Here is a 27,930-nt window from a genome sequence, read left to right on the forward strand (position 1 = left end):
TCGTAGGTTGATTGTTAAAATTAAATTTGTTAGTTCTAAAAGCCATTATAATTATCTATAGGAAAAAGTTCTATTTTTATTTCTTAAACAAATGTTTGGGCCTGAAAACAGGTTGGTCTTATTTTTCTAATAAGGTTTGAACTTTGAGAGTGTTTACACACGAGAGAAAAGTGAGAAAATGTTCATGCCTGATTGAGAAAAGTGTATCAAGTGTGTAGTGAGGGGTTTTACAGCTTTAAAACGTCTATAATAATTGTAAAAAATAACGCTGACTACTTCGCGGACTTTGCTTATTGCAGGCTATTTTTAGAATGTAACTCCCGCGATAAACGAGAGACCACTGTAACACTTTTTTGATTATACTACAAAACAATTGATACGAGGGCCGCTTTTGACGCTCTATTGGCACGCGTCGTGATTGGTGGAGTTCTTTTTCTTTACTGTCTTCCTGGCTTCCATGTCATAATGAGGGTGTGTCTGAAGTGGAGTCTGAATATTTATGGGCGTGTTCATTATAATTACGATTGTATTCACCCGCCGCATTTATCAAGGTCATGTCAGGCGTACGCTGGAAATGGGCAGGTGCGCACTGCTTGATACATGTCATGGCAACTTTGGTGTACTTCAAATTTACGCCACAAGTGCGCAACGTTGATACATGAGGCCCAATGTGATTTGTGCAATGTTTGCCAGACAGCAGCTTGTTAAGGGGTCATTCATTATTTTCATAATTTTTAAAACACACAAAACACTTTTAAAAAGACGTACATTCACTCTAAGAAATAAAATGTTGAATTTAATTGATAAAGTTTAGGTAACTTTTTCCACATAACGTTGTCAATTAAGTACAACACAATATTGGGATTTAAGTAATAATGTTTCATTTGATTTAATTAATGTCAATGACAATGTTGTTCTGCACTTAATTAACAATTTTATGTGGAAAAAGTTACCTTAACATTATCAAATAAATTCAACATTTTATGCCTAAGAGTGTATGTTTCATTTCTAAGAGTGTTGTACCTACCCCCCCATGGTACGTTTTGTACAACTATAAAATAATGAAAATGATGAATGGCTGTGTGGGCTACACTTGGTCCAGCCTCTTTTTCTGTGGTCATGCTTTGCCAGGGTGTCTGGAGTTGACATTTGAAGGAAAAAAGTGGGGGTACATGCCCTCTGAGTGACTCAAGGTGAGTATAAAATTAAATACATCACTGGAATTTGATGTCGGTGAGGATTTGGGTTTCTTTAGTTTTTATGCTTTACTTTGATGAATAAAGTTTTATACCAGTTTTCATTAAATTTACTGCAGCCTTAAAATGAAAGTGACTTCAAAGTCCATCAATGACAATAATGATCTGTAGTCATACTAAAACATGCTTTTTGCCTGTTTCACCTGGAAGGCAGTAAAAGACACAATTTAAACAAAAAGAATAAAAAAATAACTGAATTAATCTTTACACTTTCTTGTTGATTACTTTAAAAGAATGTGCAATTTCCCCATCAATCTCATGAGCATGTTTTTCCATGAGATTATTATTATTTTTTTTTTTTTTGTGTCACCAGACCAAAAAAATCCCATTGACCCATTGGAGGATGTATTTATTTATTTTTAAGTCTCGTAGTGTCTCCTTTAAATTCTAACTGGCCCTGAAATTTTTCAAGCTAGGAGGCAGCTGGCCTCTTGCTGAAAATTTAGAAAATGAGGCTGGAACACCCATTGATACCTTGTTATACAAATGGTCCATCTCATAAATTGATCAACTCAAAGTAAAAAAGAGACCTAAGGTGTGAGAACTCAAATTACCTTAAGGAATTTGTGGAGCAAGAAAGCAAACCAGTTTGTCAGCATCTTCTCTGCCACTGACTCTGTTCTGCAAAATGAGAAGAAATTGTACTCAAGAGATGGCCCAGTGCTCCCCCGAAGAGCTGTGGTTATTTAATCTGATAGAAAAGCTATTGGTGACACAGCCGCTAATCTTTTCTCTCTCTCTCTCTCTCTCTCTCTCTCTCTGACCTGCTTTTTCTGTCCTCACCCACATTTCAGCCTGAACTTAAATTCTCTCATTTTTTATTGAGTGCATCCCAAAAAAATCTGAGCATTTTTCTGTAAGAGTACCACGTACGGCTAACAGGTTCTCGCACCGGCGCTCGTGTGAACTTACAGTTAATGAGTGTGCCTCAGAATGAAAGCGCCCTCCTTAAAAAGCTCATGAAACATTAAACGGGCCAGACGGAGCATTGCAACATACAATTGGTAGATAACCAGAGGTGGAGAAAAGCATTAAGGAGGTGGCGAGGAAGGAGAACATGAACTACACCTGAATGTTTCATGAGCGATGTACAGAAGATAGGCCTGTCTGACAACAACTCTGCTGCCGCGGCACTCGCTCTCCCCGTTAGGTTGTCTATCCTTTGCCTGTCTTCAGCATACTGGATCACTTTCTACCTCAATCCTACAACCTGCACACTTGGTCACTCACTTGTCTTCTCAAACTCATAATGGATATTCGCAAAACAACACTGTACTGGCCCAGTTACACATCTGTCAGAAGTAACCGGTAAGAAAGAATACTGGACAAAGGGAATCACCCTTTTGAGAATGAATTTAAATTAAAGGAGTTTCCACAAAACATTGAAAAATACATTTTGTAGCAATGAATATAGATCAGGTGTCTCCTAATTGAAAGCATCTTAACCCCTTAACGCCTATTGTCGCATATATGCTACAATATTTTACTCAAATATGCAACATACCAAATTGACCAGTATGCCTGTTGTCGCATATTTGCAACATACCAGTATTATTATTATAACATTATAACATAAATTATTACCAAAATACCAAAATTACAACTTATTTTTTGTGCAAAAGTGAAATTAATAATCAACATTATTTACCATCTACTTAAAGGCAAAAACACACACAAAACATTTTTTTATATACAGCTACATAAATTCAGGCGTTAAGGGGTTAAGTGCATAAGAACAGATAGGAGAAAAACAAACCACAAACTATGCTATCTTTGTTCATTCTGCTGCATTTTTCAGTCTTACTGCTACTATTAGTACTACTTAGTACTCCAATTATCATGGCAAAAGATGGTGTTTAATATCACAAGAGTCATAATGTTTAGAACTCTGGTCCAATTTGGGAGCATACAGTACACTGGTGCCACATATCTTCACATCCATCACACCATGGGACTCTCTTTGGTGATGGACAGCAACCACCCAGGTAAACAACTGGTCCATCCCTACCTGTCGAAAGTACCCATTTGTCTGCTGGAGCCGGTTAAAGCACGGATGTCCCCTTGGTCTTCTCCAACCACTGTTGTACTGTAGCTTAGTTTCCTTCAAAATGCACATGATGCTACTCATCTGAGCCTAAGCAACTCCTTGTTTGAAGTAATTCCACCAGTTCTCAAAGACATCCAGTTGTTACCTTAGGTCACTGGTTAGTCTCTTAAGTCTCAGATTTATACAGTATAAGACAGGTAGCACCATGACCCTAAAGACGTAGCTCTTTATTTTCCTGCAATGGTATCATCATCACCAAACACTTCTGCTCGGTGACCTCATAATTCCAAAAGCTCTTCCCAGGTGCCTCTTGATCAAAGGTCATTTACCCAAAGATGTGACTGTCACTGCTGAGACAAATGAATTTTTCAACACTTTTGCAGCACATTTGCAGCAAGTCTCAAGAAATCCTGGCTCTGAGTTCAATCAAGGACAATTAAAAAAAAAAAATCAGTTTTATTTATATAGCGCCAAATCACAACAAACAGTTGGCCCAAGGCGCTTTATATTGTAAGGCAAGGCCATACAATAATTATGGAAAAACCCCAACAGTCAAAACGACCCCCTGTGAGCAAGCACTTGGCAACAGTGGGAAGGAAAAACTCCCTTTTAACAGGAAGAAACCTCCAGCAGAACCAGGCTCAGGGAGGGGCAGTCTTCTGCTGGGACTGGTTGGGGCTGAGGGAGAGAACCAGGAAAAAGACATGCTGTGGAGGGGAGCAGAGATCAATCACTAATGATTAAATGCAGAGTGGTGCATACAGAGCAAAAAGAGAAAGAAACACTCAGTGCATCATGGGAACCCCCCAGCAGTCTAAGTCTATAGCAGCATAACTAAGGGATGGTTCAGGGTCACCTGATCCAGCCCTAACTATAAGCTTTAGCAAAAAGGAAAGTTTTAAGCCTAATCTTAAAGTAGAGAGGGTGTCTGTCTCCCTGATCTGAATTGGGAGCTGGTTCCACAGGAGAGGAGCCTGAAAGCTGAAGGCTCTGCCTCCCATTCTACTCTTACAAACCCTAGGAACTACAAGTAAGCCTGCAGTCTGAGAGCGAAGCGCTCTATTGGGGTGATATGGTACTATGAGGTCCCTAAGATAAGATGGGACCTGATTATTCAAAACCTTATAAGTAAGAAGAAGAATGTTAAATTCTATTCTAGAATTAACAGGAAGCCAATGAAGAGAGGCCAATATGGGTGAGATATGCTCTCTCCTTCTAGTCCCTGTTAGCACTCTAGCTGCAGCATTTTGAATTAACTGAAGGCTTTTCAGGGAACTTTTAGGACAACCTGATAATAATGAATTACAATAGTCCAGCCTAGAGGAAATAAATGCATGAATTAGTTTTTCAGCATCACTCTGAGACAAGACCTTTCTAATTTTAGAGATATTGCGCAAATGCAAAAAAGCAGTCCTACATATCTGTTTAATATGCGCACTGAATGACATATCCTGATCAAAAATGACTCCAAGATTTCTCACAGTATTACTAGAGGTCAGGGTAATGCCATCCACAGTAAGGATCTGGTTAGACACCATGTTTCTAAGATTTGTGGGGCCAAGTACAATAACTTCAGTTTTATCTGAGTTTAAAAGCAGGAAATTAGAGGTCATCCATGTCTTTATGTCTGTAAGACAATCCTGTAGTTTAGCTAATTGGTGTGTGTCCTCTGGCTTCATGGATAGATAAAGCTGGGTATCATCTGCGTAACAATGAAAATTTAAGCAATGCTGTCTAATAATACTGCCTAAGGGAAACATGTATAAAGTGAATAAAATTGGTCCTAGCACAGAACCTTGTGGAACTCCATAATTAACCTTAGTCTGTGAAGAAGATTCCCCATTTACATGAACAAATTGTAATCTATTAGATAAATATGATTCAAACCACTGCAGCACAGTGCCTTTAATACCTATGGCATGCTCTAATCTCTGTAATAAAATCTTATGGTCAACAGTATCAAAAGCAGCACTGAGGTCTAACAGAACAAGCACAGAGATGAGTCCACTGTCTGAAGCCATAAGAAGATCATTTGTAACCTTCACTAATGTTGTTTCTGTACTATGATGGATTCTAAAACCTGACTGAAACTCTTCAAATAGACCATTCCTCTGCAGATGATCAGTTAGCTGTTTTACAACTACCCTTTCAAGAATTTTTGAGAGAAAAGGAAGGTTGGAGATTGGCCTATAATTAGCTAAGATAGCTGGGTCAAGTGATGGCTTTTTAAGTAATGGTTTAATTACTGCCACCTTAAAAGCCTGTGGTACATAGCCAACTAATAAAGATAGATTGATCATATTTAAGATCGAAGCATTAATTAATGGTAGGGCTTCCTTGAGCAGCCTGGTCGGAATGGGGTCTAATAGACATGTTGATGGTTTGGAGGAAGTAACTAATGAAAATAACTCAGACAGAACAATCAGAGAGAAAGAGTCTAACCAAATACCGGCATCACTGAAAGCAGCCAAAGATAACGATATGTCTTTGGGATGGTTATGAGTAATTTTTTCTCTAATAGTTAAATTTTATTAGCAAAGAAAGTCATGAAGTCATTACTAGTTAAAGTTAAAGGAATACTCAGCTCAATAGAGCTCTGACTCTGTCAGCCTGGCTACAGTGCTGAAAAGAAACCTGGGGTGGTTCTTATTTTCTTCAATTAGTGATGAGTAGTAAGATGTCCTAGCTTTACGGAGGGCTTTTTTTTTTATAGAGCAACAGACTCTTTTTCCAGGCTAAGTGAATCTTCTAAATTAGTGAGACACCATTTCCTCTCCAACTTACAGGTTATCTGCTTTAAGCTGGGAGTTTGTGAGTTATACCACGGAGTCAGGCACTTCTGATTTAAGGCTCTCTTTTTCAGAGGAGCTACAGCATCCAAAGTTGTCTTCAATGAGGATGTAAAACTATTGATGAGATACTCTATTGCACACAGACTTCTACTGTAATGAAACTTATTCCCCACTACTGGGTAGTCCATCAGAGTAAATGTAAATGTTATTAAGAAATGATCAGACAGAAGGGAGTTTTCAGGGAATACTGTTAAGTCTTCAATTTCCATGCCATAAGTCAGAACAAGATCTAAGATATGATTAAAGTGGTGGGTAGACTCATTTACATTTTGAGCAAAGCCAATTGAGTCTAATAATAGATTAAATGCAGTGTTGAGGCTGTCATTCTCAGCATCTGTGTGAATGTTAAAATCGCCCACTATAATTATCTTATCTGAGCTAAGCACTAAGTCAGACAAAAGGTCTGAAAATTCACAGAGAAACTCACAGTAACGACCAGGTGGATGATAGATAATAACAAATAAAACTGTTTTTTGGGACTTCCAATTTGGATGGACAAGACTAAGAGTCAAGCTTTCAAATGAATTAAAGCTCTGTCTGGGTTTTGGATTAATTAATAAGATGGAATGGAAGATTGCTGCTAATCCTCCACCTCGGCCCGTGCTACGAGCGTTCTGGCAGTTAGTGTGACTCGGGGGTGTTGACTCATTTAAACTAACATATTCATCCTGCTGTAACCAGGTTTCTGTAAGGCAGAATAAATCAATATGTTGATCAATTATTATATCATTTACTAACAGGGACTTAGAAGAGAGAGACCTAATGTTTAATAGACCACATTTAACTGTTTTAGTCTGTGGTGCAGTTGAAGGTGCTATATTATTTTTTCTTTTTGAATTTTTATGCTTAAATAGATTTTTACTGGTTATTGGTGGTCTTGGAGCAGGCACCGTCTCTACGGGGATGGGGTAATGAGGGGATGGCAGGGGGAGAGAAGCTGCAGAGAGGTGTGTAAGACTACAACTCTGCTTCCTGGTCCCAACCCTGGATAGTCACGGTTTGGAGGATTTAAGAAAATTGGCCAGATTTCTAGAAATGAGAGCTGCTCCATCCAAAGTGGGATGGATGCCGTCTCTCCTAACAAGACCAGGTTTTCTCCAGAAGCTTTGCCAATAATCTATGAAGCCCACCTCATTTTTTGGACACCACTCAGACAGCCAGCAATTCAAGGAGAACATGCGGCTAAACATGTCACTCCCAGTCTGATTGGGGAGGGGCCCAGAGAAAACTATAGAGTCCGACATTGTTTTTGCAAGTTACACACCGATTCAATGTTAATTTTAGTGACCTCCGATTGGCGTAACCGAGTGTCATTACTGCCGACGTGAATTACAATCTTACCAAATTTACGCTTAACCTTAGCCAGCAGTTTCAAATTTCCTTCAATGTCGCCTGCTCTGGCTCCCGGAAGACAATTGACTACTATTCTTGCTGTTTTTATCCCTTAACTCCATAGAATTCTGTCCCAGATAGTCCAAACTATATCTTTTTGGAATCTTTATGATCAGGCAAATAATGTGGAATATTTTTCAATATGACTGGAGCATCTTTGAATTTTGACCTCTGTGTAATTCTTCAATTGACCCCTACCTGACCACCAATTGAAAAGTCAAGTGGCCAATCGTTTTTTCAAAAGAGGAGTGTCTAAGGAGTATTTCTGCTGAATTTGATGCTTTTATCACCATTTGCATGATTGTTTCAGTTATCTGCTGTGCTAATTACATTAAATGACATATTTAAACATTCTACTGCCTGTTTAATCTACACATACCTATAACGGGTATTACTGAAATATGCAGCCATGTTGTCAAAAGCAGCTGTTTACCTGCGCAGTAGTAGTTTGGGGTGGTTTTTGCTCTCCAGGTTGCGTTCTATAAGGTCTGACAGCAGGTGTTTGAGGATGTCAGTCGCATATTCCAGCCGTCCCTGCAGAGCCGTCATGATAAGCGACGCCACGTACCCACGGTCACGCATGGAGAAGGAGCGCTGCAGCTCCAGTGTGCGGATGAACGTCAGCAGGAAAACCTTATTATTCACCAGCTGAGCAAACTGCTTCAAGGCTTTCTCCACGGCGGCCTGTCCACTTCCAGGCACCTGCAAAATTGAATTAAACATACAGGGGGAAAAAAAAAGATTTGTGGCAGTGTGGTAAAAATGCCCAACATGCAACAAATAGAATGTCTACCACTGGTGCCGTTACTGGTTTAACCTTTATGTTTAGGCGCCATTTCCCGAACAGGAAGTGTTTGATTTATAATTATTCAGTGCTGCAGTTTGGCGCAATCTGAAAAATACATTAGCACGAGGTTGCAGCCAAAAATGAAGGGCTGCCTTCTTTGATGAAAAAGTGATTATGTTTAAAATGCAACAACAGAGGCCCTTTACAACACTGATGCTTTAAAATCATGATGGTGAACATGCCAACAGCATGAATTATTTTCATTTTATTTTATTCATTTTATTTTCATTTTTATTTTCAATTTATTTTCGTTTATATAGCACCAAATCACAACAGAGTTGCCTCAAGGTTCTTCAAACAAGTAAGGTCTAACCTTACTAACCCCCAGAACAACGGTGGTAAGGAAAAACTCCCTCTGAGGAAAAAACCTCAAGCAGACCAGACTCAAAGGGGTGACCCTCTGCTTGGGCCAATCAACTGAGTCACAAATGATATTAATAAAAAAGAAAGAACAAAAGGGGCCATGTTTCATCAATCAAGTCGTCCCTGACAATGTGCTCAGATTTATTGCAAGATGAGGTGTCTTCCTTGTGTACAAACTGAGATATCCTGATTTTGTTCTTTTTACTTGAAGGCATCATCTTTCATTCTCAGAGTAGATGTGAGTTTGTTTTTAATTTATACAGCACCGTCCCCTTAAAGGTGCTATATATGATTTGCTATATTATGATTATGGCTGTCAAAATAACGCATTAATTTAGGTTTATTTAAATGCAGCACCTATAATGTGTAATTTTTTTTATTTTGATCTAGATTAATTATACATTGATCCTTTTTGTTTTGAGGTCACGGGGTTGGTCTGTAAATGGAGTGTTTTTGGGAGTAATTACTGGTTAGATGGTGTGTGTCTTTGAATACTTATTTGCAGTGTTTAAACAACAGCATCAAACCAGAAGTATTTTTTTAAGTAGCACCAAAGTAAAATAACACTATCAACACATCTCCAGAACACAGATTAGTTTGATGTTCTCAGATGTGATGAATAAGAGATTCGTTAATGTTTCCTCCTGTTCAGCAACACACGTATGTGAAATACCTGTTAAATACTTTTCATAGCAAGTAACTTGCTTGATTAGCTGTCATTGTTACATATATCTCAACTGTGAGGGTTCTGGACTTGATCCGGTGTTTTGTGGTGAAACACTGACGAGGTTTACACGATCATTAATTAAAGAGTCACCTCTGAGCTCTTACAGGGTTAAAATGGTTTAAAAATGCTTGATTCATGAGGTTTGTCCATGCAGGTTTTAGTCTTCAATAAGCAGATTTAAAAATAAAATGGTCTTGGATCCGATAAGATCAGATTAAATGGCTCATATAGTGCCAAATCCCTTTTTACCTTTTACATTATCACGTGTTTGACAGTTAATGTTCACCATCTCCAACATCCCACAATTTTGAGGGTTTTCACAGATAATCAACTGATTTAAGCAGAATTTATGACTGACAGCTTGCTTAACACCACTGTGACATGTAACCAAAATAACCCACCCCCTTAAATTATTTAAAAGCCCCTTCCCCCAATGCACGCACACACACACACACACACACACACACACACACACACACACACACACACACACACACACACACACACACACACACACACACACACTTTTTCAATACCTACTTCAACACCTTGAAGTAGCAGATATTTAGTAGGTCCTGCTACTTACTTTAATTTTCTCTAACAGCATAGCTTAGATGTACAACCCCTGGCAAAAATTATGGAATCACCGGCCTCGGAGGATGTTCATTCAGTTCTTTAATTTTGTAGAAAAAAAGCAGATCACAGACATGACACAAAACTAAAGTCATTTCATATGGCAACTTTCTGGCTTTAAGAAACACTATAAGAAATCAAGAAAAAAAATTGTGGCAGTCAGTAACGGTTACTTTTTTAGACAAAGCAGAGGGAAAAAAAATATGGAATCACTCAATTCTGAGGAAAAAATTATGGAATCATGAAAAACAAAAGAACGCTCCAACACATCACTAGTATTTTGTTGCACCACCTCTGGCTTTTATAACAGCTTTTGCAGTCTCTGAGGCATGGACTTAATGAGTGACAAACAGTACTCTTCATCAATCTGGCTCCAACTTTTTCTGATTGCTGTTGCCAGATCAGCTTTGCAGGTTGGAGCCTTGTCATGGACCATTTTCTTCAACTTCTACCAAAGATTTTCAATTGGATTGAGATCCGGACTATTTACAGGCCATGACATTGACCCTATGTGTCTTTTTGCATGGAATGTTTTCACAGTTTTTGCTCTATGGCAAGATGCATTATCATCTTGAAAAATTATTTCATCATCCCCAAACATCCTTTCAATTGATGGGATAAGAAAAGTGTCCAAAATATCAATGTAAACTTGTGCATTTATTGATGATGTAATGACAGCCATCTCCCCAGTGCCTTTACCTGACATGCAGCCCCATATCATCAATGACTGTGGAAATTTACATGTTCTCTTCAGGCAGTCATCTTTATAAATCTCATTGGAACGGCACCAAACAAAAGTTCCAGCATCATCACCTTGCCCAATGCAGATTCGAGATTCATCACTGAATATGACTTTCATCCAGTCATCCACAGTCCACGATTGCTTTTCCTTAGCCCATTGTAACCTTGTTTTTTTCTGTTTAGGTGTTAATGATGGCTTTAGTTTAGCTTTTCTGTATGTAAATCCCATTTCCTTTAGGTGGTTTCTTACAGTTCGGTCACAGACGTTGACTCCAGTTTCCTCCCATTCGTCCCTCATTTGTTTTGTTGTGTATTTTCGATTTTTGAGACATACTGCTTTAAGTTTTCTGTCTTGACGCTTTGATGTCTTCCTTGGTCTACCAGTATGTTTGCCTTTAACAACCTTCCCATGTTGTTTGTATTTGGTCCAGAGTTTAAACACAGCTGACTGTGAACAACCAACATCTTTTGCAACATTGCATGATGATTTACCCTCTTTTAAGAATTTGATAATCCTCTTCTTTGTTTCAATTGACATCTCTCGTGTTGGAGTCATGATTCATGTCAGTCCACTTGGTGCAACAGCTCTCCAAGGTGTGATCACTCCTTTTTAGATGCAGACTAATGAGCAGATCTGATTTGATGCAGGTGTTAGTTTTGGGGATGAAAATTTACAGGGTGATTCCATAATTTTTTCCTCAGAACTGAGTGAGTCCATATTTTTTTCCCTCTGCTTGGTCTAAAAAAGCAACCGTTACTGACTGCCACAAATTTTTTTCCTGATTTCTTATAGTGTTTCTTAAAGCCAGAAAGTTGCCATTTGAAATGACTTTAGTTTTATGTCATGTCTGTGATCTGCTTTTTTTCTACAAAATTAAACAACTGAATGAACATCCTCCGAGGCCGGTGACTCCATAATTATTGCCAGGGGTTGTATATACATGCCACCTTAAATTAAAGAATATGGTACTATTCAGAACAATGGCTTATAGTGTATGCTACTAAAAGTTGAACTTGTGTGATCTGGACTGAAAATGTGCAGAAAAGATTATTTTGTGAGTTGGCAAAATTATGCCATCTCTAAAAACTGTCCATGAGGTTTAGGTTTACTGAGACATGGTGGGATGGTGCTTTCAGAGCATTCATGATTTTTATTCTGATTTATTTTATGCCTCAATGGCTTTGATGAGGGTTTAGTTTGAAGGCTAGTTTTAGGGACATTAAATGGTTTTAAGGTGGGCAGGGGTGGCCAAGTGGTTAATGCTCTTGGTTTCAGTGCAGAAGGTTCCAGGTTCAAATCCCATGCCTGCCACATTTCTCCATGCAATGTGGAGTTGCATCAGGAAGGGCATCCGGCGTAAAACCTCTGCCAATTCAACATGCAGATCCACCTTGGATTTGCTGTGGCGACCCCAAGTGCAAACAAGGGAGCAGCCGAAGGGACTTACTAAATTATTTTAAAGTATTTGTGTTGATGGCTAAAATCTAATGTCATCACTGCGTAGATGCTGAACAATAACAGCTGCATGTGTATGATGATGTCAAAATCTGCCCACAAACTCTTCCAGCTACTACAGACATCAATACAAACTCCATCAAGTGACTTGCATGCAAACATTTCCTCACATTGACTTTGACAGCAGTTTGATATTTCTTGCACAAGTATGAAATTCAAATTAGTTTGGTGTTGACCAGAACTTTATAACAAAGATATCAGGAAAATATATGAAAGTCCTGCTTCAGATGCTTCTTACCTCCAGCTCTCTGAGTACAGGGTGGTCATCTATGCCAGGGAAAAGAACCCTCATAGCATAAGTGCGATAGTCCAGGTAGGGTATGCCAGCTCTGTCCAGATCACTTGTTAGTTCATTGATGTCCGTCTGCAGTTCTGCAAACGCTGCATTTAAACAGAGCATGAACATTTCTGTCACTGGAAAACATTCTCTGGTATTATATTTCAATACATATTTGAAAAAAGTAGCCTAGGTTAGCAATTGTACAGTATGGAATCATAATCACAGCAAAACTGGTAATATTTTATCCCATTATTACAAATTTTCTCTTATTCTTTTTGGTTACTGTAGAATTGCCCAAGTGCCAGTGGAGAATTGCAGTATAGCTCATAGAGACACATTTGGTTCTCTATCAAATCCTAAGGCACTTTTTGTAGAAAGTCAGATTGAAAACAAAAATACAGGGTCTATTAGAAAAGTATCCGACCTTATTATTTTTTAAAAACACCATATGGATTTGAATCACGTGTGATTACATCAGCCAAGCTTGAACCCTCGTGGGCATGGGAGAGTTTTTTCACGCCTGTCGGTGACGTCATTCGCCTGTGAGCACGCCTTGTGGGAGGAGTGGTCCAGCCCCCTCGTCGGAATTCCTTTGTCTGAGAAGTTGCTGAGAGACTGGCGCTGTGCTTCATCAAAATTTTTTCAAAAAATGTGAGGCACATCCGTGTGGACACCATTCGACAAATTAAGCTGGTTTTCGGTGAAAATTTTAACGGCTGATGAGAGATTTTGGATTGTTTCTATTGCTGTAAGGACTTCCCACGGAGCGGGACGTCGCGCAGCGCTCCGAGGCGACGTCGTCATCCTGTTTCAAGCTGAAAACCTCCAAATTTAAGCCTCTGTTGACCCAGGACATCGTGAGAGAACAGAGAACTTTCAGAAGAGGTCGGAATCAGCAGTTTATCCGGACATTCCACTGTTAAAGGAGATTTTTTTAATGAAAGACGTGCGGACAGATTGGCGCGTCGGCTCACAGCCGGCGCGGCGTGCCCGCCACAGGAAAAACACCTCCGTTGGAAGCCTTAAGGACAAGTTGGAACATGCCCTGCTGTTAAACAATTTCTCAGATACTCACTCAACTGAAAGCCACCAAAAGCCGCCTGGATTTTACAAATGGTTATCAACACAGAGGTGTTTTTCCTGTGGCGGGCGCACCGATGCGCCAATCCATCCGCACGTCCTTCATTAAAAAAATCTCCTTTAACAGTGGAATGTCTGGATAAACTGCTGATTCCGACCTCTTCTGAAAGTTCTCTGTTCTCTCACGACGTCCTGGGTCAACAGAGGCTTAAATTTGGAGGTTTTCAGTTTGAAACAGGATGACGACGTCGCCTCGGAGCGCTGCGCGATGTCCCGCTCTGTGGGAAGTCCTTACAGCAATAGAAACAATCCAAAATCTCTCATCAGCCGTTAAAATTTTCACCAAAAACCAGCTTAATTTCTCGAATGGTGTCCAGTCAGATGTGCCTCACAGTTTTTGAAAAAATTTTGATGAAGCACAGCGCCAGTCTCTCAGCAACTTCTCAGACAAAGGAATTCCGACGAGGGGGCTGGACCACTCCTCCCACAAGGCGTGCTCACAGGCGAATGACGTCACCGACAGGCGTGGAAAAACTCATGCATGCGAAAGAAGGTTCAAGCTTGGCTGACGTAAAAACATATGAATCAAACCCATATAGTTTTTTTTAAAAATAAAACGGTCAGTTTCTTTTCTAATAGACCTCGTATATATTTTAGATAGTGTATTATTTTGAGATCTTCATTTGGCTACAAAGGTTCTCTAATCATGGATAACATATCCTCTTAGGTCTTGTTCCATACAAATCTGTATAACCAACTGTTTTTTGTATTATAGTAAACTAGCGCATTGCCCGTGGAGATCCATGGGTTCTAGATCTGGTAGTGTTTATAAAATAGGTAGCTGACATATTTTTAATGCCAGTAATAAATTATGCAATTTTTCTATAATGATTTTAACTGAAAGTACAGGAACTTAAAATGAAAAGGTTTTGTGAATAATTGTATTTATTATTTGACACATTTAGCTGATGTCATGTTTTACAACTGGCAAGGTTGAAGTATTACCTTTGTTCAGAGCTTGTCTGGTTACCAGTGACTGATTAATGGTGATATCAACATCCATTGCTCACTGTTGTTACCCTACTTTCTCCAAAAATATTAGTCCTATCAACTTTCCATTTTTGTGGCATCATCCTTGCCCCGAAATACATAAACATATCAAATGGCAAATGTCAGCTCTTCCCAGTTTCTCTGTCATGATTTGCCCCTCCTCGGTCCTCGACAGTTATGTTTTCCTGTCAGTCTGTCCTTATTGAGTTCTTTTGTCTTCTTTTTTTGATCATCTGTTTATGTTGCTTTTGTCACAGCTTGTTGTTTTCTGTTCATCACATTTCAGCCACATGTTGAGTTTCATTCTTGTTTAGTTTAGTTTTGATCCACTTTTTGTTTCTTTCATGTTTGCTTTATGTCACTAGTTTGATTTGTCAGGTTTACCACATTAGTCTTCGACAGAGGCGATTGTTCTAAGACTGCAAGGGAAGCTCAGCTTCCCCTAAAATGTAAAAAAATAAGTGATCAAATATATACTGTTGTGTGTACATGTCACTGACTAAATATGCGCTACAACGCGCTCAACTTTTGTTCAGAATCAGCTTCTTATCACTGGTAACGACGCAGCTTCCCTCTCACTCAAACCCGCAGCTTCACAGTGCTTTAAACAGTGTGGACGCTGAGTGTCCACAGACTTCAATAACGACACAAAGCATGCAGCGAAACGAGACGAGTCATTGGATAAATGCTGGGCTTTGTCCCGCCCATCGGACGATCAGAGTGTCTGGGGGTCTATGGAGCAGTGGCCTGGCCTCGGCTGGCCCGGACGCTCAGCTTCTGCATGATGATTGGATGATCTGTCTGAGGCTGAATCCCTTTTTGATTGACAGCGAAATGAGCAATCAGCGATCTTTTGGTGTAAACATCCGTGGGAGTATTTTTTTAATTTTCATTCGGTTCTGAGTTGAACCGGAGACTTTCCTAATCCTCTTAGCGGCATTTTCTGTGTTAAAAACGACTAGCGACAAATCGAGCTTCTATTTCTGGTGTTTTTTTTTTTTGTAGCTGCTTGTGTTTGGAGACTGACTTCTATCACTCTTTCTGACTTCTATCGCAGTTTCTGTCCCTACCGAGCAGCGGGTGCTGCTGAGCTCCTCCACCGTCACAAAGCACTCACAGGCGGACACACGTCACACTAGCCTCGCGCCAGTCCCAGCTAGTGAGCTAGCTAGGTAGCAAGCTGCACATAATGGCAGACAATTTGAACGTAGTGGACCGGATTGTGGCGAAGCTATTTGATAGTCTTCCTTACGAAGAAAAACTTAGAGTTAAACAGCAGGGCAGATCAACTCCTCAGATTAATGTGGTGCAAAACGTGGGGAAAAGTAACAGGTCTTTTCAGCTGTACTGGTATGACAAAGTGAGCTGGCTGACTGGAAGTGCTGTAACAAATAAAATGTACTGTTGGCCATGCCTCTTGATGAAATCATCTCAGGGATGTGTTGTCTGGTCAAAAGTGGGTTTTGGGGATCTGTCCAACTTTGACAGGGCATACAAAAGACATGAAAAAAGCAATGAACATGTGAGTGCATGTGCAAGGTTAAGTTGCCTGGGCAGAGTCAGGATTGATCATGCAATCAATGAAGGCGCTGGCATTCAAGTGGCAAAACATAATGAAGCATTTAAACAAAACAAGAGCTTTCCTAAACCGCCTTATTGATGTGACTTCCTTGCTTGGCCGTCAGGAGCTGTCATTTAGGGGGCATGATGAGAGTGTTGAATCATCCAACAAGGGGAATTACAGGGAGTTTAATGAAACATTAGCTAAATATGACTCTGTCCTGGCCACACAATTCTAGTCATCAGCTGTGTTTTCTGGTATGTCCCATACAATCCAAAATGACTTGATCTCAGCTCTTTCAGCCACTGTTTTTGATGAGATCAAGGATGAAATTAGTGAAGGTTACAAATGATCTTCTTATGGCCTCGGACAGTGGACTCATCTCTGTGCTTGTTCTGTTAGACCTCAGTGCTGCTTTTGATACTGTTGAGCATAAAATTTTATTACAGAGATTAGAGCATGCCATAGGTATTAAAGGCACTGCGCTGCGGTGGTTTGAATCATATTTATGTAATAGATTACAATTTGTTCATGTAAATGGGGAATCTTCTTCACAGACTAAAGTTAATTATGGAGTTCCACAAGGTTCTGTGCTAGGACCAATTTTATTCACTTTATACATGCTTCCCTTAGGCAGTATTATTAGACGGTATTGCTTAAATTTTCATTGTTACGCAGATGATACCCAGCTTTATCTATCCATGAAGCCAGAGGACACACACCAATTAGCTAAACTGCAGGATTGTCTTACAGACATAAAGACATGGATGACCTCTAATTTCCTGCTTTTAAACTCAGATAAAACTGAAGTTATTGTACTTGGCCCCACAAATCTTAGAAACATGGTGTCTAACCAGATCCTTACTCTGGATGGCATTACCCTGACCTCTAGTAATACTGTGAGAAATCTTGGAGTCATTTTTGATCAGGATATGTCATTCAAAGCGCATATTAAACAAATATGTAGGACTGCTTTTTTGCATTTACGCAATATCTCTAAAATCAGAAAGGTCTTGTCTCAGAGTGATGCTGAAAAACTAATTCATGCATTTATTTCCTCTAGGCTGGACTATTGTAATTCATTATTATCAGGTTGTCCTAAAAGTTCCCTAAAAAGCCTTCAGTTAATTCAAATGCTGCAGCTAGAGTACTGACGGGGACTAGAAGGAGAGAGCATATCTCACCCATATTGGCCTCTCTTCATTGGCTTCCTGTTAATTCTAGAATAGAATTTAAAATTCTTCTTCTTACTTATAAGGTTTTGAATAATCAGGTCCCATCTTATCTTAGGGACCTCGTAGTACCATATCACCCCAATAGAGCGCTTCGCTCTCAGACTGCAGGCTTACTTGTAGTTCCTAGGGTTTGTAAGAGTAGAATGGGAGGCAGAGCCTTCAGCTTTCAGGCTCCTCTCCTGTGGAACCAGCTCCCAATTCAGATCAGGGAGACAGACACCCTCTCTACTTTTAAGATTAGGCTTAAAACTTTCCTTTTGCTAAATCTTATAGTTAGGGCTGGATCAGGTGACCCTGAACCATCCCTTAGTTATGCTGCTATAGACGTAGACTGCTGGGGGGTTCCCATGATGCACTGTTTCTTTCTCTTTTTGCTCTGTATGCACCACTCTGCATTTAATCATTAGTGATCGATCTCTGCTCCCCTCCACAGCATGTCTTTTTCCTGGTTCTCTCCCTCAGCCCCAACCAGTCCCAGCAGAAGACTGCCCCTCCCTGAGCCTGGTTCTGCTGGAGGTTTCTTCCTGTTAAAAGGGAGTTTTTCCTTCCCACTGTAGCCAAGTGCTTGCTCACAGGGGGTCGTTTTGACCGTTGGGGTTTTACATAATTATTGTATGGCCTTGCCTTACAATATAAAGCGCCTTGGGGCAACTGTTTGTTGTGATTTGGCGCTATATAAAAAAATTGATTGATTGATTGATTGATTGAAATCCAGGCTGCTCCCTTTTTTGCATGGCAGGTAGATGAAACAACTGATAGAGCTTGCCATGCTCAACTCTCTGTCATTGTTTGCTATGTGGATAGGGCAGGTAAAATTCAGGAGCGCTTTACTGGATTTTTTGATGTTTCTGGGGGAAGAGATGCTCAGTCTGTTTTTGAAGTCTTGAATGAGAACATGCAGGCTACAATTTCAGGGAGAAACTTGTGGCGCAAACCTATGATGGGGCTGCTGTCATGGCTTCAGCTCTCAATGGTTTGCAGGCCAAAGTTAAAGCAATAGCCCCCAGTGCAATGTTTGTGCATTGCTATGCACACAGACTGAATCTGGTTCTGTCTCAGGGGGCTAAATGCTTATCTGAGTGCAGAATATTTTTTGCATCACTCTCTGGGTTTGCCACATTTTTCTCAAAATCCACAAAGAGGATGTCTTTTCTTGAGTCTGCAGGCTGCTCAAGGTTGCCCAGAAATGCTCCTACTCGATGGAATTTCACATCACGGATACTGAGCACTGTGGCAAACAATTATGATGCCCTCCTGCAAACTTTTGAGATGATCTTTGCAGATAAGTCCATGGATGATGACACACTAGACTGTGCCAAAGGCCTTCTGATGAAACTGGAGGATTTTGAGTTTGTGTTCATGTTGTACACATATGAACAAATCTTCTCTGACACTGATGTAGTGTTTGACATTGTCCAGCAGAGAGCTATGGATGTTCTGTACTGCAAGAAAAGAATTGAGTCTCTTATTGCTTTTGTCAAAGAGAAGAGGTCAGAGGGGGCTTTCCAAGCTGTTTATGCCAAAGCAGCAGATCTCACATCAGACCCACAAACTCAGCCCATGAGAAAACGCCGTCTGTCACAACTACAGGATCCCAAGGAGTGCTACAGAAATCTGTACATGGCCATCCTAGACAGTCTCACAGAGCAGCTACCTCGGTGTTTTGCAAATTTGGAAAGTCTGCGCTTCTTGGAATTAGTCAATCCAGGGAAATTTGATGAGATGAGACAAGTGTTTCCAGAGGAGGCATTTCAGAGTGTCCTGAAAAGTTTTGGACATTTCTTTGATTCAGGGAGACTGAGGTCTGAACTTCAAGTCCTATATTCAAACCAGGACTTGCAGAGCAACAGGGGAAAGCTATGTGATTTCTTGCTGTTTCTGAAAGACATGGAGTTGGACAGTGCAATGCCTCAGGTGTACAAACTATTGTCATTAGTGGCAACGATTGGAGCTACATCTGCAGGTGTAGAGAGGAGCTTCTCCTGTTTAAAGCGGCTCAAGTCTTACACCCGCAACACCATGGGCCAAGGCTGTTTAAGCAGCCTAGCTCTGCTGGCCATTGAGAGGACACTAGTCAAGTCCCTGGAAAAGACGCCTTGTTGGTATGACAGGGTCACAGATCATTTTCTTGAAAAGGAACGGAGGGTAGAATTTACGTATAAATAAACTGACACATTTTATGATGTAGGCCGAAATTGAGCTTCCCCTCCTTGAAAGACCAGCAACCGCCACTGGTCTTCGGTTGTATTATTTGTCAGTTCTGTTCCACTTTCAGCCTTTGATTTTCTTGTTGCCTTCTTTTCTATTTTAGGGTCAAGTATTAGTCTTTTCAAAATTCCATGTGGCATTTGTTCATTAGTTCTTCTAGGTCTTGTTATTTTAATATTGCTAGTTTATGGTTATTAGTCATGTCCATGTTGTCACTAGACTCTCTTGTCTACACTCCTCATCTCTGTTCTCATGTATTCATGACTAGTTCATGCCTGATCCCTGCACTCTCTTGTCCTGCACCTGCACTTCCTCATTTCTCTTGGCCACACCCTGTTTTGTCTGTCATCTCCTCACCCACTTGTCACTGCACTTTCTTGCCTCAGTCTCTCTCATCTTTATTTGTCCATGCCCTCCTCCTGCCAGCTCACTACACCTGTTTCACATCGCTGCTAATTTTCTTCTGTATATTTAAACCCTTTGAGTTGTGTGTTCTGTGCTTGTTCGTTGATGTTCTGTCTCCGTTCCAGCTCACGTACCTTAGTTCCTAGCCAGAGTTCTTTGTTGCCGACCCTGCCTGTTTTTCTTGACCTCGCCTTTGTCTCAGCCCTTGTAACTCTTGTTTGCCGTGCTCTGACCTCAGCCTGTATTTTTTGATGACGTCTTTGCTTTACACCTGCCTGTACCTACGCCTCGCTGACTGCCTTTTTGCGGACAAGACCCCCTGCCTGAATTTTCGATCAAGCCTTTTTTTTAATATCCTACCACCTGCTTGTGAGTCTGCATAGTGCCTCCTACCTCCTGCTGTGCCCAGCTCCCCTGAGAATCATGACACTCTGTGATTATAGTTACACACACGCACACACGTACACTTGACGACTTGGCTTCTAATATATAGATTGTGACTTTTTTCTGTGGTGACAGATTTGTCTCTAATGTATTTTTGTAATACTTTGATTGGTGCGTTTCTTCATTACAAGTCAGAATATATTTGTCATTGTTTTTTCTTATAGATGTATTGTCATGGGGAAGATATTTGGTGTCATCTTCCAATAATACCAAATATCTATCATTATCATATAGCTATAAATGATATGCCAACATGATTGGATAAAACACTAAAGAATAAATAGCAATACACCCTTTTCGCGGATGGGTAATATTTTTCATACCACCAGAGTAATCAGCCAATCCGGACAGCGGAGCGGCGCCATGACGAAGAGGCGCGGTCAGAGGAACTGTGAAATACTGGTGAGTCACTATTAATAATTTCTTACGTGTCCAACCTCGTAGGTTGATCGTTAAAATTAAATTTGTTAGTTCTAAAAGCCATCATAATTATTTATATAGGAAAACATTCTATTTTTTTCTAAGGTTTGAAATTTGAGTGTTTACACAGGAGAGAAAAGTGAGAAAATGTTAATCAATCAATCAATCAATCAATTTTTTTATATAGCGCCAAATCACAACAAACAGTTGCCCCAAGGCGCTTTATATTGTAAGGCAAGGCCATACAATAATTATGTAAAACCCCAACGGTCAAAACGACCCCCTGTGAGCAAGCACTTGGCTACAGTGGGAAGGAAAAACTCCCTTTTAACAGGAAGAAACCTCCAGCAGAACCAGGCCCAGGGAGGGGCAGTCCCCTGCTGGGACTGGTTGGGGCTGAGGGAGAGAACCAGGAAAAAGACATGCTGTGGAGGGGAGCAGAGATCGATCACTAATGATTAAATGCAGAGTGGTGCATACAGAGCAAAAAGAGAAAGAAACAGTGCATCATGGGAACCCCCCAGCAGTCTACGTCTATAGCAGCATAACTAAGGGATGGTTCAGGGTCACCTGATCCAGCCCTAACTATAAGCTTTAGCAAAAAGGAAAGTTTTAAGCCTAATCTTAAAAGTAGAGAGGGTGTCTGTCTCCCTGATCTGAATTGGGAGCTGGTTCCACAGGAGAGGAGCCTGAAAGCTGAAGGCTCTGCCTCCCATTCTACTCTTACAAACCCTAGGAACTACAAGTAAGCCTGCAGTCTGAGAGCGAAGCGCTCTATTGGGGTGATATGGTACTACGAGGTCCCTAAGATAAGATGGGACCTGATTATTCAAAACCTTATAAGTAAGAAGAAGAATTTAAATTCTATTCTAGAATTAACAGGAAGCCAATGAAGAGAGGCCAATATGGGTGAGATATGCTCTCTCCTTCTAGTCCCCGTCAGTACTCTAGCTGCAGCATTTTGAATTAACTGAAGGCTTTTAGGGAACTTTTAGGACAACCTGATAATAATGAATTACAATAGTCCAGCCTAGAGGAAATAAATGCATGAATTAGTTTTTCAGCATCACTCTGAGACAAGACCTTTCTGATTTTAGAGATATTGCGTAAATGCAAAAAAGCAGTCCTACATATTTGTTTAATATGCGCTTTGAATGACATATCCTGATCAAAAATGACTCCAAGATTTCTCACAGTATTACTAGAGGTCAGGGTAATGCCATCCAGAGTAAGGATCTGGTTAGACACTATGTTTCTAAGATTTGTGGGGCCAAGTACAATAACTTCAGTTTTATCTGAGTTTAAAAGCAGGAAATTAGAGGTCATCCATGTCCTTATGTCTGTAAGACAATCCTGCAGTTTAGCTAATTGGTATGTGTCCTCTGGCTTCATGGATAGATAAAGCTGGGTATCATCTGCGTAACAATGAAAATTTAAGCAATACCGTCTAATAATACTGCCTAAGGGAAGCATGTATAAAGTGAATAAAATTGGTCCTAGCACAGAACCTTGTGGAACTCCATAATTAACCTTAGTCTGTGAAGAAGATTCCCCATTTACATGAACAAATTGTAATCTATTAGACAAATATGATTCAAACCACCGCAGCGCAGTGCCTTTAATACCTATGGCATGCTCTAATCTCTGTAATAAAATTTTATGGTCAACAGTATCAAAAGCAGCACTGAGGTCTAACAGAACAAGCACAGAGATGAGTCCACTGTCTGAGGCCATAAGAAGATCATTTGTAACCTTCACTAATGCTGTTTCTGTACTATGATGAAATCTAAAACCTGACTGAAACTCTTCAAATAGACCATTCCTCTGCAGCTGATCAGTTAGCTGTTTTACAACTACCCTTTCAAGAATTTTTGAGAGAAAAGGAAGGTTGGAGATTGGCCTATAATTAGCTAAGATAGCTGGGTCAAGTGATGGCTTTTTAAGTAATGGTTTAATTACTGCCACCTTAATGCCTGTTTGAGAAAAGTGTATAAAGTGTGTAGTGAGGGGTTTTACAGCCTTAAAACATCTATAATAATTGTAAAAAAATAACGCTGACTACTTCACGGATTTCACCTATCGCGGGTTATTTTTAGAACGTAACTCCCTTTCACGGCCTTGCAGTTTCGCAGATTTTTTGTGCAATTTTGCATGCTTATTTTTTTTTTTAACAGCGCATTGTGTTCTGCATCCTTATCAGGTGGGCGATTGCTCTCCCTGCCTCCTATTCGCTTACTGAGTCTGTGGGCTCGGTAAAAGGCGCAGTCACAGGAACTGTGAAATACTGGTGAGTCACTATTAATAATTTCTTACGTGTCCAACCTCGTAGGTTGATCGTTAAAATTAAATTCGTTAGTTCTAAAAGCCATCATAATTATTTATAGGAAAACGTTCTATTTTTTTCTACTAAGGTTTGAACTTTGAGTGTTTACACAGGAGAGAAAAGGGAGAAAATGTTAATGCCTGTTTGAGAAAAGTGTATAAAGTGTGTAGTGAGGGGTTTTAAAGCCTTAAAACATCTATAATAATTGTAAAAAAATAACGCTGACTACTTGTGTTCTGCGTCCTTATCAGGCGGGCGATTGCTGTCACTGCCTCCGATTCGCTTACTGAGTCTGCGGGCTCAGTAAGCGCCGCAGCGGGCCACTCACAAAGAACATGTGCTGAGCTGCATGCAGCAACAGGTCCAGAGACTACGCTCGCTGTTTTGATGCGCACCGCCTGCTGCATGGTCTCGGTAACTGCAGCCACAGAGCTTCGTGGCCATAACTTGGATTCTTTGCGGGTCCCGCATCCGTACCCCCGTAGGCAGTGAGCAAAGGGAGAGCATGCGCATTGTGTTCTCTGTGCATTTATCATTTATAGGCAGGGTTGGGTAGGATTACTTTGAAATGTAATCCAAAAGTAATCAGATTACAAGTAATCCAAATGTATGTACATACATACATGTAATCCACATGTATTCTTTCAAAGTAATCCTACCCAACCTTGTTTATAGGTATATGATAAAATCGTTATCAAGTTGTTTTACCAATGAATATGGCTTTATACACCCTGAAGAAAACCATACACCCTTTGGCCGAACAACTTGATAACTGATATTATCTACCCTTCTGCTCGTCCTGCAGTCACACTTTTAGCAATTCTCACTTTCACAAATGTTGATGCCAGAATGTCAGAGTGTGAAACCTAATCCAGGAGGATTACACTCCTGTTGGTAATGAATTGGGGTAATTGTGCCATAGTGGGATTTTCAAGATTTTGATATGTTTTATTAATTAAGCTCTTGCATTTCTGTGGAGCCCGTAGTCTCCCATCATCACTGACATCACGGAGAGGTTGTACGAAGATTGTCTGAAGTGTTTATGACATGTGTCCTGCAGTTATTTTTGTGCTTATCACACCATACAAGTCCACTGCATTACATCATCAAACCAAACTGGATCACCCTCGTGGGCAACCGTGACCTTCACGCACTGGTTTGGCACAGTTGTAGATAGTTGCCATCCAGGATGAATGTCTGTGAAAGTAAGAATGGAGCTTTTTGACAGTAAATATAAATAAATGTTCAAGAATAAAATCCCCAAACAAACATCATTTGTTAACAGGTGATACTATTATTACGTAATACCCCCCGAGTCGTTAGTTAGTCATTCTAACTCGCCTTCCTTGCACTCCAGCGCCACCCGGGACTCCAGATTGTCCATCTGCATCTGCAGGCGCTTCAGTGTGAGATCATTCTCGTGTGACTTCTGCCTGTAGGCGAGTAGCACAATAATAACGATGATGAGGAGCAGCCCTCCTCCAGCGGTGATGCTGAAGATGGCAGGGAGGGTGAGCAGGCTGTCCGACCGGATGTGAACTTCTCCTGGAGAGATGTGAAGACCACCCACTTGGACCTGTGCAGACATAGTAAGCATAAAGCGTAGATTTAGGGAAAGCACTTCAAAATGAGTAGTGTAAACCATTCATCCAGGTCCAATTAACACTTGGGAGTTAATAATAGAGTTGTAGACTATTATCCCATTGGATTTTAAGTTTTTTAAGCTGAGGCACATCAGTTCATTTTTCTTTTGTGACTGTGTACCTGCCAGTCTTTCTGGAGGGCAGGGTGCTGTAAGTGGGAACCCACCAGACCATGAGTGACAAACAATGACAGAAAGAAGGTGATTAACCGAAACCCTGCCGCTGACCCACAAACACAGTGACAAAAAGAAAAGCAGTGACGCACATCCAGGCAGACAGCCAGTCAGACATAAAAACCAACCGACGGGCTGAACGTGTGTCACACTGACCAGGACTTTGTGCTGGCCGGTGAGGTTGGGCGGCTCACAGAGTAACTGTGTGTCGGACACGGTAAGGGAACATGGCGTATCTCCAATCAGCACAGTGTAGTTCAGCCTGGCTCCACCAGAAGCAGACGGCACCAGGTTACGTCCCTCCAAGAAAGACAAACAAAATTCATACATGCAGGAATACAAGTCACAGTTTAAAGACGTGGAGTACAGACCGGGCAAATATAAACAGTTTAGGGCTCAGCAATTGTACACAAATGTTTCAGATGATGATCCTTACAAGTAAAATCTGGTCTGAGGGTTCAGATGAGGAAGGGTACTGCCTTTTTTATTTATTTATTTTTTGTTTATGACCATTTATTGCTGTGTCCCATCATGGAAATTTAGGGCATGACTGAAGCAAGATCTAGCGCACACAGAGTGCCATCCGTTTGCTCACAGTGCAACATACAAGTTGACCACCTGATATTCTCCAACCTCTAGCACTGGCTGTGAATCTGAGATGATCTTGAGTATGGACTGAGACAATAGAATAGACCTTGTAGTTTCAGGAAGTGGGTGTATGTAGTCTCTGTATTGTTCCGCCTCTGATTTATTAATAGACATATGGTGAAAAGTCAGCTCAGATGCATGTTCATGGACCTCACAGTTAATGTATTTGAAACAATGATTTTCTGACTTGACCTTGACATGTGAGCCTGACATGCCCTTTGTTGTGAAAAGACGTCCATTGAGTTTATCCACCAATTTAGATTGAAATTATTTGCATTTTTATTATATCACCTCAGAAAGACAAACAAAAACAGACATAGCCAATACAATATCCACTTTCCGCTTTGGACGAGACTAAAATATGAGTAGTAGCAGGTCAGATCTACTCTAACTTACTTTGAGGATGATGGGAGCTCCAGGTTTCTGCTCCAGAACACCTGATAGGCTGAGTGGCTCCAAGTACGGGTTTGGGTAGTATACAAAGCTTGTGTTGTTGTACGTGAGTAGGGCTTGGACGTTGTTGAAGACAAAGCCAAACTCATCCACGTGTTTGATTGTCTCCTGGTCTGCGCTGTACTCTGACTTCAGTGATGGAGCAAAGCAGCTGATGGTAGTCGTGTTCAGCACTTTGCACACCTGGAAAGGAATCAGTCCATGTCTTGAAGTTGTGCGTGTGCATACGAGGTCTGTTAGAAAAGTATCCGACCTTTTTATTTTTTTCAAAAACCATATGGATTTGAATCACGTGTGATTGCATCAGCCAAGCTTGAACCTTCGTGCGCATGCATGAGTTTTTTCACGCCTGTCGGTTGCGTCATTCGCCTGTTAGCAGGCTTTGTGTGAGCACTGGTCCACCCCTCTCGTCGTTTTTTTATTGCGAATAAATGTCTGAACGATTTGGAGCTTTGCTGCATCAATTTTTTTCCAGAAACTGTGAGAGACCTCCAGGTGGACACCGTTCGGAAAATTATTATGGCTTTCAGGGATGATTTTGTGGGAATTATACAGATTAAGGAGTGTTACTGCCGCTTTAACGATGGCCCACAGCGTCTGAGAGCGCGCCGCTGATCGACAGGCTCACACCCCGCTGAAACAACCAGATCATTTCCAACGTGAAGGCTTTGTTGATCCGGGACATCGTCTGACTTTCACAAAAAGGCAGAAGGCATGGACATCAGCACTTTTTCGGCACAGTCCACTGTTACAGGAGTTTTTTTCACGGAAAGAGGAGTGGAGGGATGCGCCACTGTGCCGCTCATGGCGCGGGACAAAACCACCTCCGTGTTGGTCTCACAGGACGGCTTTGAGATGGCTTTCAGACGGCTGTCGGTGGGTTTTCAGTCGTGTGACTAACCGAGAAATTGTGGATGAGCTGGACATGCCCCAACATGTCCTGTGACGCTTCATCACGGCGTTTCTTTGCACCATGCGGCTCCACCACGATGCACAGAATTCCTCTGCACATCTGTCTCAATGTGCCGAAAAAGTGCTGAAGTCCACGCCTTCCGCAATTCCTGTGCTAGTCAGATGACATACCGGATCAAGACAGCATCCAGTTTAGAAATGAACGGCACATTCCACTGTTACAGGAGTTTTTTTCATGGAAAGAAAAGTGGAGGAGTTCCGCGCGTTGCGGTGGAGCCGCATGGCGCAAAGCAACGCCGTGATGAAGCCTCACAGGACATGTTGGAGCATGTCCAGCTCATGCTCAATTTCTCGGATAATCACATGACCGAAAAGCAACCAGAAGCCGTCTGAAAGCCACCTGAAAGCCGTCCTGTGAGACCAACACGGAGGTGGTTTTGTGCCGTGGCACGGCACGGTGGCGCAATCCTCCGCTTATCTTTCCATGAAAAAAAACTCCTGTAACAGTGGAATGTGCCAAAAAAGTGCTGATGTCCACGACTTCTGCCTTTTTGTGAAAGTCAGAGGACGTCCCGGATCAACAAAGCTTTCACGTTGGAAATGATCTGGTTGTTTCAGCGGGGTGTGAGCCTGTCGATCGGCGCTCGGAGCACTCTCAGACGCTGTGGGCCGTCCATAAAGCGGCAGTAACACTCCTTAATCTGTGTAATCCCCACAAAAT

The 27,930-nt window shown here is 41.0% G+C and overlaps 1 protein-coding gene across 2 annotated transcripts in view; it reads right to left on the reverse strand.

Moving 5' to 3' along the window:
- The window catches only part of LOC117506348 (plexin-A2-like), a 319,464-nt gene that overhangs the window by 34,607 nt on the left and 256,927 nt on the right, over positions 1-27,930 (reverse strand). For both annotated transcript variants that reach the window (XM_034165840.1, XM_034165841.1), the window contains 6 exons: positions 26,241-26,480; positions 25,353-25,496; positions 24,722-24,956; positions 12,613-12,755; positions 7,981-8,249; positions 1,811-1,877 (listed from right to left, as the gene is read on the reverse strand). In XM_034165840.1, the coding sequence (XP_034021731.1) occupies positions 1,811-1,877; positions 7,981-8,249; positions 12,613-12,755; positions 24,722-24,956; positions 25,353-25,496; positions 26,241-26,480 (1,098 nt within the window). The remainder of the gene's footprint in view (positions 1-1,810; positions 1,878-7,980; positions 8,250-12,612; positions 12,756-24,721; positions 24,957-25,352; positions 25,497-26,240; positions 26,481-27,930) is intronic.

Source organism: Thalassophryne amazonica, chromosome 3 (assembly GCF_902500255.1).
Source record: "Thalassophryne amazonica chromosome 3, fThaAma1.1, whole genome shotgun sequence".
NCBI classification, from domain to species: Eukaryota; Metazoa; Chordata; class Actinopteri; order Batrachoidiformes; family Batrachoididae; genus Thalassophryne; species Thalassophryne amazonica.